The 17304-nt window shown below is 51.8% G+C and overlaps 1 protein-coding gene across 1 annotated transcript in view; it reads left to right on the forward strand.

Annotated features, from left to right (window-relative positions):
* Positions 1–17304, forward strand: part of CFAP65 (cilia and flagella associated protein 65) — a 35970-nt gene that overhangs the window by 12993 nt on the left and 5673 nt on the right. Inside the window, exons 15-27 of the mRNA XM_049614864.1 lie at positions 1269–1406; positions 3552–3797; positions 4375–4599; positions 5854–6012; positions 6219–6369; positions 7036–7164; positions 8692–8905; positions 9226–9354; positions 13549–13725; positions 14021–14087; positions 14237–14347; positions 16440–16631; positions 16732–16890. Of these exons, the coding sequence (XP_049470821.1) occupies positions 1269–1406; positions 3552–3797; positions 4375–4599; positions 5854–6012; positions 6219–6369; positions 7036–7164; positions 8692–8905; positions 9226–9354; positions 13549–13725; positions 14021–14087; positions 14237–14347; positions 16440–16631; positions 16732–16890 (2097 nt within the window). The remainder of the gene's footprint in view (positions 1–1268; positions 1407–3551; positions 3798–4374; positions 4600–5853; positions 6013–6218; positions 6370–7035; positions 7165–8691; positions 8906–9225; positions 9355–13548; positions 13726–14020; positions 14088–14236; positions 14348–16439; positions 16632–16731; positions 16891–17304) is intronic.

The raw sequence follows: 17304 nt of genomic DNA on the forward strand, positions 1-17304 counted from the left end.
GCCTTGGCCAAGGGGCTTCTTAGCCCATCTGATTATGTCTCACTTATATGTGGCCTCCCACTCACTCCAGAGGGAGCACCCAGCTGGGGTGAAGCCTCTTGGGAAAATTTGGCATACAAGGAGCATCTCCCTAGGGCTCGTTAGGAGGTGGTCCATCCAAAGACCCATGGGCAGGAGGAACCAGGTCTGGGGCACTGAGTCAGGGGTGCTGGGTAATTAGGTGTGTGTCAGGGGGAGGGGCTTCTAGCACAACTTCCTTTGGCTGGGGAACTCAGACCACAGGCTGTGCCCAGCCCAGCCTCTTGGTCCCAGATGCTGGTCGCACCCTCTTCATCTCTGGTCCTGCTTTTTCCTTTCCTTGTTGGCTCTGCCCACCCTGCTGTTCTTTCCCAGAGTCCAGGTGCTGGGGCCGAGAGAAAAGTAGAGTCCCTTACCAGCTATGTGACCCTGGGCAAGTCCTTTAATGTCCCCGAGCCCTGGTCTTTTCATCTAAAAATTTGGGGCCATATCCGAACTTTTGAGAAGGACTTCCAAAGCTTAGTCTTTAATTGCCTCCATTCTAATATCTTGGCAGTGGGAAAATGCAGAGTTTTGTAGGCATAAGGCTGTGGACACCTGGCTTTGCCAAGGCTGAGCCCTCCAGATTTTTAGGCTGCTGGCTTTATAGCCTGCACTGTCTGATAGGGCAACCACCAGCCACATGTGGCTACCGAACACCTGAAGTGTGACTAGTCCAAACTGACATATGTCGTAAGACAGGCCTTCAAAGACTTAGCACGAAAAGAGTGTGAAGTAGCTCATGCGTCACTTAGATATTGACTATATGTTGAAATGATAAGATTTTGGATCTATTAGGGTAAATAAAACATATCCCTGAAATTAATTTCCCGTGTTTCACTTTGTTAACGTGGCTGCTAGAACATGTAACATTACGTTTGCGGCTTGCATTTGTGGCTCATGTTCTATTTTGATTGGCCAGCGCTTCTCCAGGCACATTCCTGCAGGATGAATGCTGTTCTCACATCCCAGCCCCAGCCTTGTCCTTGTGCTGTTGTGGTTATTAAAGAGCATATTTGCTGAGTGCTCAGCGTGGGCCTGGCACGCTGCAGTTGGAACTGTCAGGATGGTTGTTCTCTGCACTGCCTTCCCAGGGAACCCCTCTCTCTGTGCCCAATGTGGGACTCCTGCAGTGCAGAGGAGGAGCTAGGGGACCCCACAGGGTCAGACACAGGAATTCTGAGCTTATCCTTGGGTCCACCCCCCTGCAGGTCCTCCAGAACTACCATAACATCGAGGAGGACTGTACCGTGTGCCCCTCCTGGTGCCTGACCCTCCGCACACGAGGCCATAGCTATTTTGCTGCCTTGGAGCCCCACATCCCTCAATATTCTCTGGACGCCCCCAAGGTGAGCGTGGCCCCAGTAGCAGTGGGAGGTGGGACAGGGGAGCTCGGCTTCTGCTTTGGCCATCTCTGCACTCTGATGCCCTGAGAAACATCCCAGCACCCTCCGGGGCCATCTCAACCTCCCCCACCACTAGCCCCTGGGGCTCTGGGCATGGAGGACTGGGGCTTGGACCACTGGTCCCCTCCCTGATCCATCTGAGATACTCCCTGGGCCTCTCATGCTGAGGTTTAAAATTCTCTAGCTCTTTCATTTGTCTGTGCTTGTTTACTGAGCACCTGCTAGGGGTATGGCCACTCACACCATGAGCCCCTGCCCTTGGACATTGGGAGGCCAGTGAGGGTCACAGAGTTGGTCCCTCAGCTTCCTGAGTCATAATTCCCAGGCCTCTCTGAAGGGCTTTTGGAGGCCCTGTATGACCTGGGCAGCCAGATGACAGATGGTTTAAAAGCACAGACCTTGGAACCAGACGGCCAAGTTCCTTCGACACCTCTTCCCAGCTTCCCTTACCTTTGTTGCCCTTTTCATCTGTCTCCCCTACCCTTTCACACCTCATATTGTTGGAAAGGTGCTGCTTTGGGGCACTGTGCTAGGGGGTGATCCTGCCCCCCCTCCCCAGCTGCACATTTGCTCTCCAGTCCCCCGACTGACTTCACCTCCGAGGTTCAGCTCAAATCCCTCCCTGACTGCATGAGGTTCCCCTCCCTGACCCCTGTCCCTTTCCCTTGGCCAGTTCATCCCAGCAGTTTGTGGCCTTTACTGCCATCCACCAGATTTTGGGCCTGTGTCACCCCTGCACTGCCTCACATACGTGCACTTTTGCCCCAGCTGGATGGGCCACCCTGGCCAGCAATTTCAGGCCTTGTGTTTTATGTAGACTGGAGCTGGCCACACCCTATGTGCTTAAGAGATGTTTGGAAGCCAGGATTTCTGGGGCCTTCCCTTTCTCAAAGTGGGGTTCCCCTCAGCCACCTAGATGAGAATCATCTATAAAAGCCTATTTAAGTGTTGAGGTTCCTCAAAAAATTAAAAATAGACCTACCCTATGACCCAGCAATAGCACTGCTAGGAATTTACCCAAGGGATACAGGAGTACTGACGCATAGGGGCACTTGTACCCCAATGTTTATAGCAGCACTCTCAACAATGGCCAAATTATGGAAAGAGCCTAAATGTCCATCAACTGATGAATGAATAAAGAAATTGTCGTTTATATACACAATGGAGTACTATGTGCCAATGAGAATGAATGAAATATGGCCCTTTGTAGCAACATGGATGGAACTGGAGAGTGTTATGCTAAGTGAAATAAGCCATACAGAGAAAGACAGATACCATATGGTTTCACTCTTATGTGGATCCTGAGAAACTTAACAGAATCTCATGGAGGAGAGGAAGGAAAAAAAAAAAGAGGTTAGAGTGGAAGAGAACCAAAGCATAAAAGACTCTTAAAAACTGAGAACAAACTGAGGGTTGATGGGGGATGGGAGGGAGGGGAGGGTGGGTGATGGGTATTGAGGAGGGCACCTTTTGGGATGAGCACTGGGTATTGTATGGAAACCAATTTGACAATAAACTTCATATATTGAAAAAAAAGAAAGAAAGAAAGAAAGAAAGAAAGAAAAGGCTGTTTATCCCACAGTTTCTGGACCAGGATCTCTGAAAGTGAGTTCTCCAAAGGATGATTTGAGGGCATCTGGGTGGCTCAGTCACTTGAGTGTCCAATTCTTGATTTTGGCTCAGGTCATGATCTCACAGTTCATGGGATCGAGCCCCACATCAGGCTTGGGATTCTCTCTCTTTCAAAAATAAGTAAATAAACATGAAGAAAAAAAAGGTGATTTGAGGGCACCCTAAAATGAAAGACCTACTTAACTTTGAGGAGATCTCAAGCCTGTGTTTCCTGGGCCCACTTCCTACGGCCATTCTATCTCACTGTCCAGAGGTTTCTGGAGGACAGAAGCATTTTTTGGTGCCAAGCTGTGTCCCTCCATTCCCTGCTCCCAGGGTAGTGATTGGGATGTGTGGAGGTGCCTTGGATCTCCTTGGAGACAGGCCCACATAGACTTCCCTGAGTGTGTATATCGGTGGGGTAAGGGAGGCGGGTGCGTAGATCTGAGTGTGGGTCCCTCTTGTCTCGCACCCCAGCTCTTTCCTGCAGTGTCCCCCAGCGAACCCTCCTACCGCAGCCTGCTCTTGATCAACAAAGGCTCCATGCTGTTGACCTTCAACCTGGCCCCCCAAAGCAGCTCAGACATCTCCTTGCGGCCCAGTTCAGGCCTTGTGGCCCCGGGAGCCCACCAGATCTTCCTCATCTGTACCTACCCGAAGGGCAACGCTTGGAAGCAACACATTTTCTACTTGCAGTTCAACTTTTGTCCCCAGTATATCAAGGTAAAAGGCAGAGCTAGGGGACTGGGTCCTGAGGAGCGAGCCATAGTCTGGGGCTTCCCTTTTCAAAGCCAAATTCTGGGGTTGACCTCTAAAGCTCCCCTAAAGTAGTCAGGGGGCTGCTCCTCTCCCAGGAAGTGCCATAACAGGGAGAGGGCACCTTGGCCACATCTGTGAACAGCTCTCCTAACCCCAGGGCCCAGCATATCCACCTCAAGGTGTCTGGAACAAGAAAAGGGGTGCAGATGTCCCAAAGGAATAAGTGGGGGCAATACAAGACTCATATCTGCAGACAGTAGAAGGGTGTTTGGGGCGGGGCCAGGGAAAGGGGTCAGGGTGGTGGCCCCATCTGGCCCATGGAATGGTCTGCACATCCTCTCTTGGTCTCCGAATTCTTTTTAAGAGCCATCTCCTGGGTCAGACACTGCCAACTCGGCTTTGACAGAAGCTGTCTATGCCCAGACTGGAGGAGGGCCTTTTGCTGCCCTCTCCAAGGGGGAAAAGCTGCCCACCCTGGCTTCTTGAACATTTGGGGGAGCCAGGTGAGGTCAGAGCTCTTCTCTCCCTCCTCCGGCCCCAGGAGGTAAGCATGCAGAGCCGGGAGGAGCCCCTACATCTGAAGCTGGACACCTGTAAGAGCGTGTTCTTCAAGCCCACCTGGGTGGGCTCCTCCTCCAGCAGCCTCTTCACCTTCCGCAACCCCTCGCGTCTGCCGCTGGAGTTTGAATGGAGGGTTTCCCAGCAACACCGGAAGATGCTGGCCGTCCATCCCACTAGGGGACTTATCCAGCCCAGTGAGAGCCTTGTGAGTGCCCTGCCCCACTGCTGGGGGCCCGAGGGAAGGAAATTGCTGGGATTCAAGGGAAGAGGGACCCATGCTCCTATCTACATGCTCCTCCCACCCCCAGCTAATAAACACACTGGGGGAAGTCTATGTGGACTATGGTGGGCCATCTCCAAGGACATCCAAGGTCATCCTTGCTTTCACCACCATCTGTTACTCTTGCCTGTGAGGGGCCAGGCTTACCGTGTGCACCCTCCCATTCAATCTGTAATCACCTCCCCTGCCTTCTAAGTAGGTGTGACAGTTACCCCTGTCATAACTCCCATTTTACAAAGAAGAATTGAGACTTAGAGCAGAAAAAGTCATTTACTAAGATTGTAAATTAGGAGGTGCAGAGCTGGAACTTGAACCAGAGTTTCAAGGGGCAAGTCCACTCTCCCTCCACGGTCCCCAAAGCCGTGAGATGGCTGGGAGGTGGTTTGGAGCAGCTGTATTTGGGGCCAAATGGGTGGGGTGTCATTAAGGCATGAGGAAGGGTACTCCTTGAGATCTGAGCAGCAGTCTGGAGGGGGACACAGGCTGGGGCCCAAACTAGCAGAGCATCATTCCCTGGTCTAGGGCCTTATAGACCATTTGTGGGACCAAATTTGGGCCAAGGCCACCAGCACACAGTGTCTGGAAGAACCCAGGTAGTAGTGAGGTGAGAGACCACACAGGCCCTGGAGTCAGCTTTGAGAGTTCACACCCCAGCTCCCACCAAGCACTCTCACCAGCTGTGTGACCTTGAGCAAGTTCCCTGCGCCTGGGTGGCTCAGTCAGTTGAGCGTCTGACTCTTGATTTAAGCTCAGATCATGATTTCAGGATCATGAGAAATGAGCTCTGAGTCAGGCTCCGAGCTGGGCATGGTTGAGATTTTCTCTCCCTGCCTCCCTCTCCCTTTCCTTTTGCCCCTCCCCCCTGATGTGCCAGAGTGCTTTCTGTCTCTCTCTCTCTCAAAAAGAAAGAAAGAAAGAAAGGAAAGGAAAGGAAAGGAAAGGACAGGAAGGAAGGAAGGAAAGAAGGAAGAAAATGAGGCACTAAAATAATACCACTTAGCTGGTGGGGATAAAGGATTGAGGGACTGAGGGAGATAACATAACATATGATGTGTGACAAGTGCCTGACATGGGGTAAACACTCAGAAAGGGGTACCGTAGCTTGATATTCTCAGATGCCAGGGGCCTGGGCAGGGGGTTCTGGAGAGCCCCATGCAGGGATGATCTCTCTGACCCCAGACAGTGACGTGGACCTTCAGCCCGCTGAAGGAGACCAAGTACCTGTTCCGAGTGGGGATGTGGGTCTGGGAAGCCGGTCTGCCCCCAGACACCAAGCCCCCCGCTACCACCCACTACATGCTCCGGCTGGTGGGCATGGGCATCACCAGCAGGCTCTCTGTGAGTAGGGGAACTCTGGCAGGTGGGGCTGGGAGCTGGGGCTCTGGGGGCCAAGGCATAGGTGGCGGGGGCGGGGGGAAGGCCCCGGGGTGCCCAACTCCAAGAGGGCAGGGGATGGGAGCCCTCTGGCCCTGCCCTGCCTTGGAGATTCCCTGAAGCCAGGGGTGGGAAAGCCAGGGCTGTGACTGGCTGACTCGGGCCCTCAGGCAAAGGAAAAGGAGCTGGATTTCGGGAACCTGCTGGTGAACAGCAAGCAGTCCAGGTTGCTGGTGCTTCTGAACGACGGCAACTGCACCCTATATTATCGCCTGTTCCTGGAGCAGTGTAGCCCTGAGGTCATGGACGACAGCCCACTTGGTACTCAGGCCTCGGCTTGGACTGGGGCAAGGGAGGCAGGCAGTGAGACTGGTTAAGACTGGTTAGGGGCGCCTGGGGGGCTCAGTCGGTTGAGCATCTGACTCCTGATTTTGGCTCAGGTCATGATCCCAGGGTTGTGCATCGAGCACCCTCCCACACACACATTGGGCTCCACAATGAGCAGGGAACCTGCTTAAGATTCTGTCTCTCTCCTTCTGCCCCTCCCCTGTTCGCTCTCATGCATGCACTCACTCTCTCAAATTAAAAAAAAAAAAAAGGTTAACCAGATCATGGTTTGGGGGCAGGCAGAGCAGGGCTTAAAACTTGGTGTTTCTACCTTTCGATGTGTGGTATTGGGCAGTTCACTCTCTGAGCCTCAGCTTCCTCATCTGTAAAATGGGACTATTGTTGGCACCTACCTCACAGGGCTGCTGAGTGGAGCAAAGTGCTTAGCAGGTGCCCATGACATGAACACTGGTTGCCTCTGTCTGGTCTGGGAGGAGGGACTCTGCTCCCCGCTTCCCAGCTCTGGGCCTGCTCTCTAGCCGGTTCTCTGCTGGTCCGGGAGAGGGTATCTGGGAAGGAGCAGGAGGAGAGACCGGGACTCTCTGGTCTGTACTCAGTGCCTCTTCTACCCTTGACCCCACCTGGGTCATCCCTGAGCAGCTTTGCAAATGGACCGTACAGAGGGCAGAATGCCACCCCGGTCCCAGGACACCATCTGCTTGTCGGCATGTCCCAACCGCCGGTCCCAGTACTCCTGGATTATCAGCTACTCCCTCCTCTCACACAGAGGTACCTGGGCCATCTGGCAGAATCAGGGTCAGGGAGGAAAGGGGGAGGGCTGTGTGAGCAGGACTTGGGGCGGAAGGGTGCTGAGGTTCCGGACAGGGAAAGCAGAGTGAGTGTTAGCGTGCAAGGGTGTGCCTCTGGGTGAATGGCATGTATGTCTCATGCCAACCACATGTGTCTGTGTGTATGTGTGCCTGTGTGTGCCTGAGCCGTGGAGGGCTCAGTGTGAAGGGTTTGGAGCTGTGCCTATTTACTGTGGGATCTTAAGACAAATCCCCAACCACGTGGGGGCCTCAGCTTCCTCCTCTACAAAATGGAGCTGTTACCAGCTTGCTCCGGGGCCCACTGGGAGGAGTCTGGGGCAGCACAGAAGAGGAGCTAAGAGCGTAGATCCGAGCCAGACTGCCTGGGATTGGATCCTGGTCCAAGCATTCACTAGCTGTGTAATTTAGCAAATTGTTTAACCACCCTCTGCCTCAGTTTCCAGATAGTAAAATGGAATAATAATGGTGCACAGGCCAAAAAAAAAAAAAAAAAAAAAGTACTGATACATGTTACCACATCACCTAATGAAAACATTAGGGCAAGCAAAAGAAGCCAGTCACAAAAAAAGCCACATATTGTATGATTCCATTGATATGAAATGTCCAGAATAGGCAAATCTGTAGAGACAGAAAACAGATCAGTGGTTGCCAGGGACGGGGGAAGGGGAGAATGGGGACCGACAGCTACTTGGTACCAGGTTTCTTTCTGGGGTGATGAACATGCTCTAATATGGACAGTGGTAATGGTTGCACGACTCTGAATATACGAAAAATCTGAATTGTATGTGTTAAAAGGGTTAATTTTATGGCATATAAATTACATCTCTTTTTTTTTTATAAATTATTTTAAGTTTATTTATTTTGAGACAGAGAGAGTATGAGCAGGGGAGGGGCAGAGAAAGAGTCCCAAGCAGGCTCTACAGGGTCAGCGCAGAAAGCCAAAATCAAGAGTCAGATGTTTAACCGACTCAGCCACCCAGGGGCCCCTAAATTATATCTCAATAAAGCTGTTAGTGAAAGTCAGTTTGAAAACAGTAATGAACGGTGCACATTAGATACAGTGATGCATGAAGAGCACTTAAGACAATGCCTGACATGGAGTGCCTGGGTGGCTCAGTGGGTGAAGCCTCCGACTTTGGCTCAGGTCATGATCTCACGGCTCGTGGGTTCGAGCCCCACGTCAGAGCCTGGAACCTGCTTCGAATTCTGTGTCTCCCTCTCTCTCTGCCCCTCCCCTGCTTGAGCTCTGTCTCTCTCAAAGATAAATAAACATTAAAAAAAAAAAAAAAGACAATGCTTGACACATAGAAAGTATCTGACAAGGCTTCACTGTTGGCTGGAAACGTCCCAGATCCTGGGAGACACCTGCTGTTCCTGACAAGGGTCCCAGGCAGGTTGTCCTACACCCTCAGCCTGTGTGCTCTGCTCTGCCCCAGGGCAGCTGGGAGGTGAGGCCACTTCTCTCTCCCACATGTCTTCCGCCTAGATAACAAGGCTGGGGAGAAGCAGGAGCTGTGTCACGTCTTCTTGACGGCTGTGTACCCCTTACTCTCCATCCTGGACGTCTGCTCCATGGGCAGCGCTGAGGGCATCACCCGGAAGCACCTGTGGCGCCTCTTCTCCCTGGACAGGCTCAACAGTTACTTGGAGCGCGACCCTACCCCCGAGGAGCTCACCTATAAGGTGCCTACCCGGCACAGGTGAGGTGGGCAGACAGAAGGGGCAGGGCCCATCTAGGGATGTTCTTGGAGCTTTCTGATCACACTCCCAGCACCAGGCCCTGCCCATGAATACTCTCATCTCCCCCTGAATTCTTGCCCATCCCAGGAGGGGCCAGGAGAAGTCAGGGCTTGGCTCAAGGTCCGAGCACTAGCCCACCCCTGCCCCTGAGTCCCAGATTCTCCAATTCCCACCTGCAGAAAGAGGAGTGCTGAGCTAGCCACCGCCCCACCCCCCACCCCCCGGGAGGGCCCTATACTGTTCCCACCTGTCTCTGAGTCTGTTTCTCTGTTCCACACAGCACAAGCCAGATCCCCACCGTCTTCACCCCTCTGAAGCTCGACTTCAATTTTGGAGCAGCACCGATAGAGGCCCGGCCCTCTGTGGTGCTCCTGGCCCTGAAGAACATTGGAGCAGTACCCCTGGACTGGTATGGTGGGCTTGGAGGGGGCTTTTGAAGGGCTTGGGAGACAGGTGTTGGAGGCCTTCTCTTGGTGGTGGTAGTCCTGGCTGCCTGATCTCTGTGAACAGTGGATCCCCTCATTGATGGGATGGGGAGGCCAGGGTGGGACAGAGCCTCAGTCCAGGGATGCCAGGCCTGCATGGGGGCGAGTGAAGATCTCTGGTAGGGAAGGACAGGGACAGGCTGTCGCCGAGCCAGTGTCTGGGAGGATGACGTGGCTGAGCCAAAACACCTGGGCTGCAGGAAGGCTTGAGGCTGGCCGCGGGGCAGGCTGAACTTCTCCAGGTCACATGGGCACCGGCCTGGGGCCCTGAGCCTGCCAAGCTTGGCCCTTGCTGTGCTCGACTTTCTTCCCACTGGGGGCCCGAACTTGGGTCCAGTAAACATCCTGTGTCCATGCCAAGGCTGTTTCTTGTTCTTCCCCCCTGTCTCTGCCACGCGTCTTGATTTCCTAGTAAACTTCCTTTTGATGACTTCTAACTTTTCTTGGCTAAGCGGAGGTGAGAAAGAAGTGTACCCATCTGGGTCAGGCTTGGGAGAGACAGTCAGGGGCCCAGCCTGGGAAAATATGTTGGGGGGGGGGTCCTCTGTGATCTCGGGAAACTTCCTGCCTGAGCAGAGTCTTGGGGTGTGTGGGGGCAAAGTTGGGTTGGGGTCTGCATCATCAGGGGTGCACTGGCCGTCCTTACTCTCTGGATCATGCTGCCCCTCCCTGTGGTGGGAGCAGCTGGGGAAGATGGCTCCCTAGGTGGCTCCTGTCTGAGAAGGGCCAGGACTATGAGTAGCTGAGGGTTCCTGGCCCTGGTGACTTGAGGAAGCTTGGCAGGCAGGACTGCTGGCCTGGTGGGGAAGGCCCGGGGCCCGCCTGAGCTCCAGATCTGCCATTCACTGGGCTCTTCGAGTGGCCAGAAGCCAGGCCCTACAGGAAAAGTGGCGTTAGTCTGTCCTGGCACGGCACAGGGTATTTTGGTGGGGATTATGCATGCAAGTGTGTTTGTGCAGGAGCAAGCCAGCTCATACTCTCTGTGGAGAGAGTCCAGGTTGCTGGAAACCGAGGTGGGAGGAAATCCAGGCAAGGTGCCCGCTGAGCTGGGCCCATCCGTCAGGAGATCATTTGAGGTCCAGGAAGGCAGTCCGTGCTTCTTCCAGGATTCCAAGCACAGCGGACTTTCCTTGGAAGGCTTGACTCTCCTAGGCTTTTTGTGTTGTGTTTCCTTTCAGTTTCTTAGAAGGCTATTTTTGAAAATTCTAGCTGGTCTCTGCTGAGCTCATAAAGAACAGACTGAAGGTTTTATTCTTGCCAGGACCAGTGAGAAATGGGGAGTGTGGAGTTGGCCTAGAGGTGGCAGCAGGCAGGACAGGGTGAGAACCCCAAGTGGGAGGGGGAGCATCAGAAGAAATAGAAACCCCATAGCAGCCATTCTCCCTCCGGGTCATCTCCTCTGGTGCCTTTGCTCCTGGCCAGGGAGACGGAAGGCCTTAGGGACAGCAGATATGCTGGTTAACATCTTCTGTTCTCTCGTGCACTCATTAAGTCCCGGCTAAATGTTTACGGGGGGCTTCCTAGGTCCAGGCTCCAGACCTGGCCCTCAGAATCCAGGTGCCAACAATTCCAAGCCTGGCCCTCTGGGTGCCATAGGGGTCTGGGGCAGGCCAACTTTTTGATGCAGGGTGATGTGTGCTAAAGAAAGCTATAACTAAGCTAGACCTGCAGCCTAGGGAGGTGAGGCAGAGAGACTGCAAAGAACCTTCCAGACAGAGGGCCTGGAACGTACGTGGCTAAAAGGTCTCAGAGTGGCTGGAGGATTCATAGGGAGGAAGGGGCCCAGGATGTGGCTTGGGAGGCAGGCAAGGGCCAAGGCATCTTTTTTTTTTTTTTTAATTTTTTTTTAAATTTTTTTTTTTTTATTTATTTTTTATTTTTTTATTTTTGGGACAGAGAGAGACAGAGCATGAACGGGGGAGGGTCAGAGAGAGAGGGAGACACAGAATCGGAAACAGGCTCCAGGCTCCGAGCCATCAGCCCAGAGCCCGACGCGGGGCTCGAACTCACGGACCGCGAGATCGTGACCTGGCTGAAGTCGGACGCTTAACCGACTGCGCCACCCAGGCGCCCCCATGGCATCTTTTTAAGAGTTTGAACTTCTTCCTGAGGGCATTGATGGTGATGTAAGCAGGGATGGGGGACAAAGACATGATCTACGTCCATGACCTATCACTCCGGTCTGGGGTGCAGGGTGCAGGGAGAGAAACGGACTAGCAGCTTGAGGTGGGGGAACAGGAAGGGAGACCCACACTAGAAGACTGGCAGGGAAAGGGGGGTGGGATTATTGGGATGGGAACTGGGTGCAGGCAGCGAGGGAAACGGAAGTGTCAGAACTATCGAGAGAACCCTAAAGTAGCAAGATCTCCAGTTTTGCAGCTGATCAGTATCCCCCCCACTAATGAAATGACAAAAACAGTTTATTCACCTGTCAAAAATCACAAAGGTGATGGAAGAAAAGTGAGAAACTCCCCAGGTCCCATTCCACGTCCACTGTGCTGGGGTGATGAGGGGTGTGGAGTGGGCTTTCACACTCAGCGCTTGGACAACGTACACACAAACACAGTCCAGGAGTTATTATATTTCTCTTGCTTTTTTTTCACAGTAATGGCACAATACTATACATAATGATTTCTGCTCAGCATTACACCAATAACATTTTCACTCAACATGATGCCAGTAACATTCTGTTCAGCTCAATACAGATCGATGCATACAATTCTAACTCATTCTTTTTAATATATTGCATAATACTCCCCAATATGAATGGCCCTTAAGTTATTAAGCTAATCTCACACTGGATGACATTAGTTGTTCCCAGTACCTTTTTTTTTTTTTTTGCCACTACAAAGAAAGTTGTAATAAACATCTGTGTATGCGTGCACACGCGTGCACAAGCATGCATTTATTCCTACAGGTTAGTTTCCCAGGAGGGAATTTCTGAGTCAAAGGGCATGAGCTGCTACAATTCTAGTCGGCCCTGTCAAAATCCCTACAACAAAAGTGGTAGCGGTTCCTTCCCTCCCAATGTTTGAAGGTGTCTGTTCTTTCTAAACTTACACAGCATTGAGTGGAACTGGTTTTTTTGTTTGTTTGTTTGTTTTTGTGTGTATGTGTTTGGTTTTTTAGTTTTATTCATTTATTTTGAGAGAGAACGAGCAGGGAAGGGGCAGAGAGAGAGGGGTGGAGAGAGAGCATCCCAAGAAGGCTTCGTGCTGAACAACCTCAGCCTGGAGCCCAAGGGTGAGCTCAAATTCACCAAACCACGAGATCATGACCTGAGCTGAAGCCAAGAGTTGGATGCTTAACTGACTGAGCCACCCGGATGCCCCGAGTGGAACTGTTTATCATGTTTCTGATGTGAAAATATTTCAGGTTGATTCAAGGGAGTCTTGATTTGCATTTCCTCCACTCTTTGTTGAGCATTTCCCCATCTGGCTGCTCCCTGTCCGTGCCCTCCCTGTCATGGCCCAGGTTGAGCCCAGTTCTGTGCTGTGCCTTTGTGAGTGAAGGGGTCTGTCTTTTCAGATTGTAACCTGGGGACCCATTTGCCACTTGTTTTGTCAGCTAGTGAGAGTGCAATATCTACTTTCCCACAATGTGAGGCATTTGGGGAGGCATCAATTCTATGCCCAGAACTGCTCCAGATTCAAGAGAGCCAGCCCTGCTGGGCCATCGGTTCTCTGCCCCTGTGCCCATGCCATCCTGGACACCCTACCTCTTAGGGGCCTCTGGTTGGTCCTGCCAGCATTTTTAGGTGCTTCAAATGGCCCTTCCTAAGAGCTGTGTCACACCAACCCCTCCAGGGTTAATGGCTAACTAACTCAAAGTTACCTACACAAAGTTACCTACACAGGCACTCCCCCTGGACCCCTGTCACCCACAATGGAAGCCCTGACCTGACACTTTGTGTCACCAGGGACCTGCTGCTGTTCCCAAGTTTGGGGGCTATTATGAAATGAGAATCAACCGTAGCCACGTTTGCTCAGCTGTGCATGGGATGGCTTACCAAATTGGGGGAGGGAGTGGGGGAGACCTCCATCCATCCCATCTGGAGCTCAGAGGTCCCACCTCTCTGTTCTAAGAGGCTTCAGTCCTGCTCTGTACCCCTCTCTCAGGGCGTTCCTCTTTCCAAGTGACCAGCAGATTGACCTGGAGCTGTGGGCAGAGCAAGCAGAGTTTGACTGCACTGAGCTGCACCAAATGCGTGTACAGGACAACTGCATATTCTCCATCAGCCCCAAGGCTGGGAGCCTAGGTCCTGGGCAAGAGCAGATGGTGGAGTTCAAATACAGGTGCTCCTCCCATGCCAGTCCTTACACTTCTTGTCCTGGAGATCCCCCTTTCCCTTGGTTCCTGGAAGAGCTTGGCCTTGCACTCTGTGATTCCAGGGTACCCTAAGTGGCTGCTACCCTGGGAGGACCCTGCCCACCCACCTGGTGGGGAGGTTTGATTTTCCTCTTGCCCCATCACAACTCAGGGGTTTCCACATGTTCCCAGGGGCTGGCTGCCTCAAAGTCACAGGTACTTTGCTCTTCCACTTGTACCAGGGCTCAATAACTCATCCCAGATTTGTCTCCTCCCTTCCAGCCACCTGTTCATCGGCACTGATCGCCTCCCAGTGCTCTTCAAGGTGTCCTATGGCCGTGAGATCCTGGTGAGACCCTAGAGCTCCTCTTGCCCTGGACACCGGAGAGAGGAGCAGGAAACCGTGCTCCCCCCTGGGGAGCTAGGGTCCAGATCTCTCTGTTGGGTGCTTCACTTCCTCCCAGGGAAGGATGCTACTCATGGGCTTTCTATTTCCAGCTAAATTTCATAGGTGTGACAGTGAAGCTGGAGCAAAAGTACGTGCACTTCACCTCCACTAGCCACCTGTTCATCCCTGTCCCCATCGACGACACACTGCCCCCAAGGCAGGTCAGTAGTCTACATTGTCCTGGTTACCAAGAAGCCTAAGCATTGATCTCTATACATCAGCATGTATAGAGGTGACAAAGACCCTACCTTCCGGAACTCCTCACTCTACCAGGTGGGGCTACAAGTTTGAACCCTGAGATTGGGCAATTGGGAGAGAGCCAAATCGAGACGTTTCTGCTTCCTGGTGCCTAGTGCTAAGCCCTTTGCCAGACCTCGTTCCCCTGCAAAAGCAGACGGTTCTCTCCTCTAGCAGAGGATTTTTCAAACTTCTTTGACCATGAATCACATTAACGTGTTTTGGATAATAACCCAGTAAGTACATACATCACATACCAATTGAAACATAGTATCACAAATCCATATGTACCCTACTACATGCAAAGTGTTCTGATGTCTTCCGTTTTTATTTTATTGCATTCCATTTCTTACACACTGGACATGACCTGCTAAATTAGTTTCCTGACCTGCTCACTAATAGGTCTCAGCCCCAGTTTGAAAATCACTGCTCCCAAGAAGGACCTCTTTCTGTTAATCCTCAAATAAGTTTTCTAGGTGTGCAGGATGGTTTAGCGTTGGTCTGACTGTATTTCATGGACGTGAGACACACAAAAAACTTCCATGCTGTTCCGCCATCTTGGCTCCCTCTCCTTGAAGGACCTCTTTCTGGAGTGTGAAAAACAAATGTGAATCCTTGCAAAGCTATAGAATTTTCTGTATTAATTGGAAGGAATTGAGTTCCTTTGCTCTGAAAATGTACATTGGAAATCTCCCAGAGCAGGACATAGTGTTTTCTCAAACATGCCACAGGTGAGAAATTTCTAACCTTTTAGAAGTCCTTGTATTTCTGAGCAGAGGCCTCTGGTCATCCATCCTAGAGTCAGAGGAATGGGCTTTCTGGACCTAAGGGGGGGCACCCCAAGCCCCAAGCTCTGTTTGATTTCCTATACCACCCTCTACTCTACTGGCTTCCTGGGAGGCAAAGACTCTTGTGCCCCCTGGAGATCTTTCCAGAGAGACTAGACCACTCCCCCATGGCCTTCAACATAGATGATGGAGAATGCTCCCAGATCTGGAGCCAGGAGACCCAATTGTGCCTTCAGCCAATCTCCACAACCATGGCCAAACTTCCTCTGTCATTCATGAGATGGTGACAGATGGTTGTCTGGACCTGCAAGAGGGCAGCGGAGATAGAAATGAACAGATTTAATTTACATTATGGAGGCAGAATCTTTGGGACTTGCTGGGGCCAGACTTGGAAAGTAGGAGAAAGGGAGGGATTGGGATGTATTGAATTCCTAGTTTGAGCATTTACTGAAAGGAGACACACTGCATATAGAAATAGGCTTTGTAGTGAAGACTTTGGTTTTTTACCAAATTGTAGATGCCTATGAGACAATGCGGGGGGAGGGGGCTTGTCTGGAAGAGGTTGGATACCAGGTCTGGAGCTCAGAGGGTGACCCAAGCAAGAAAAATAAAATCAGCATATTCAGGAGCAGTTGCTGATAAAGATGAGGGGGCAAGACCTAGATCCAAATGAACTGTTTATTCTCTCTGGCTTCCATTTTCTTAAAATGAAGGATTGGACCAGAAGATGTCTGGTTTCTTCCAGGACATTCTGTGATTCCCACACTTCGGAGTTAGCCTTGAGGAGCCTTATACCTTCCTTACACTCCCTTATCTGCCTTTAAGCAGGACTGCCTCTAATGGTGGACATGAAAAGTGTTAGGTGGTTAGAAAGAGAGCCTAGAAAATTCTAAAGAGTGAAGGGTGCATGCGTGGCCAATTCTATAAATTTTAACACTAGAGACACAAGCATTAGTGTCCCCTTATGCCTTGACAAAGGTAAATTTAGAGGGGAAAAAAGGATTACAGAGTATCCTAAAGTGTCACAGTCTGAAAATACAGTTACATACTTCTTGGGTGATCAAGCCACAAGGGAAACCCAAGGTAGTTAGGGAGCTCTGGGGCTGTAAGGGTGACATCATGGAGATCAACCTGCCCTCCTATAGCGGACACAGAATCCCAGGCTGTCTGCATTGCAGCCCTGAGCTGATGTGTGGAGACTTCACTCTTCCTGCCCCTCCCCTTACAGATTTATGAGCTGTATAACGGTGGCTCAGTGCCTGTGACATATGAGATCCAGACCAACATCCTGTCACAGGTTCAGGAAAAGAATTTTGATCACCCTATCTTCAGCTGCCTCAACCCCCAAGGGGAGATCCAGCCAGGCTCAACGGCTCAGGTCTTGTGGATCTTCTCACCGATTGAGGCCAAGACCTACACAGTGAGCAGCAGCCTGGGCTAATTGAGGGTGGATGTTGGAGTTGGCCTCTTCAGCAAGCCTTGCTCTGACCAGTCCCTTCCCCACCCTCCTAACTTCCCAGGTGGATGTGCCCATACATATCCTAGGATGGAACTCAGCCATCATCCGCTTCCAGGGAGTGGGCTATGACCCCCATGTCATGGGGGACACAGCCCCCTTCCACAACATCTCCTCTTGGGACAACAACTCCATACATTCTAGGCTGATGGTTCCTGGACAGGTAGGGGGAAGGGAGGTAGGAAGGCCTGAGGCCTAGGAGGAGCCTGAGGGCCCTGGGGTGGCCAGTGGAGGGATAGGGAAGCTAGGAAGGAAATGCGATGGAGGTGAGAGGGAGGGTTGCAGAGGTAAAGCCTGGAACCAGCCCTCCTCCAGATTTAGGAGGCAGCACTGGTTCAAAGAGAGGCTTACCCTGCCATCTAGTGCCCATAGGAGTTCCTGCTCAAGCCAGTCCACCTGCTGCAGGGCCCTGCATCCTGCCCTCTTCTCTGGACATGGGGATGGGGATTCTGGAAGGGGTTGAAGGAAGCTCTCTCATTTTAGGGCTGTGAGGTGTTATCTTCATACAGAACAGTTCCTCCCCTCGACCTAGATGGATTTTGCTATAAGACATCTAGGGTCAGTAACACCATCTTTA

This window comes from Panthera uncia (assembly GCF_023721935.1).
Source record: "Panthera uncia isolate 11264 chromosome C1 unlocalized genomic scaffold, Puncia_PCG_1.0 HiC_scaffold_3, whole genome shotgun sequence".
NCBI classification, from domain to species: domain Eukaryota; kingdom Metazoa; phylum Chordata; class Mammalia; order Carnivora; family Felidae; genus Panthera; species Panthera uncia.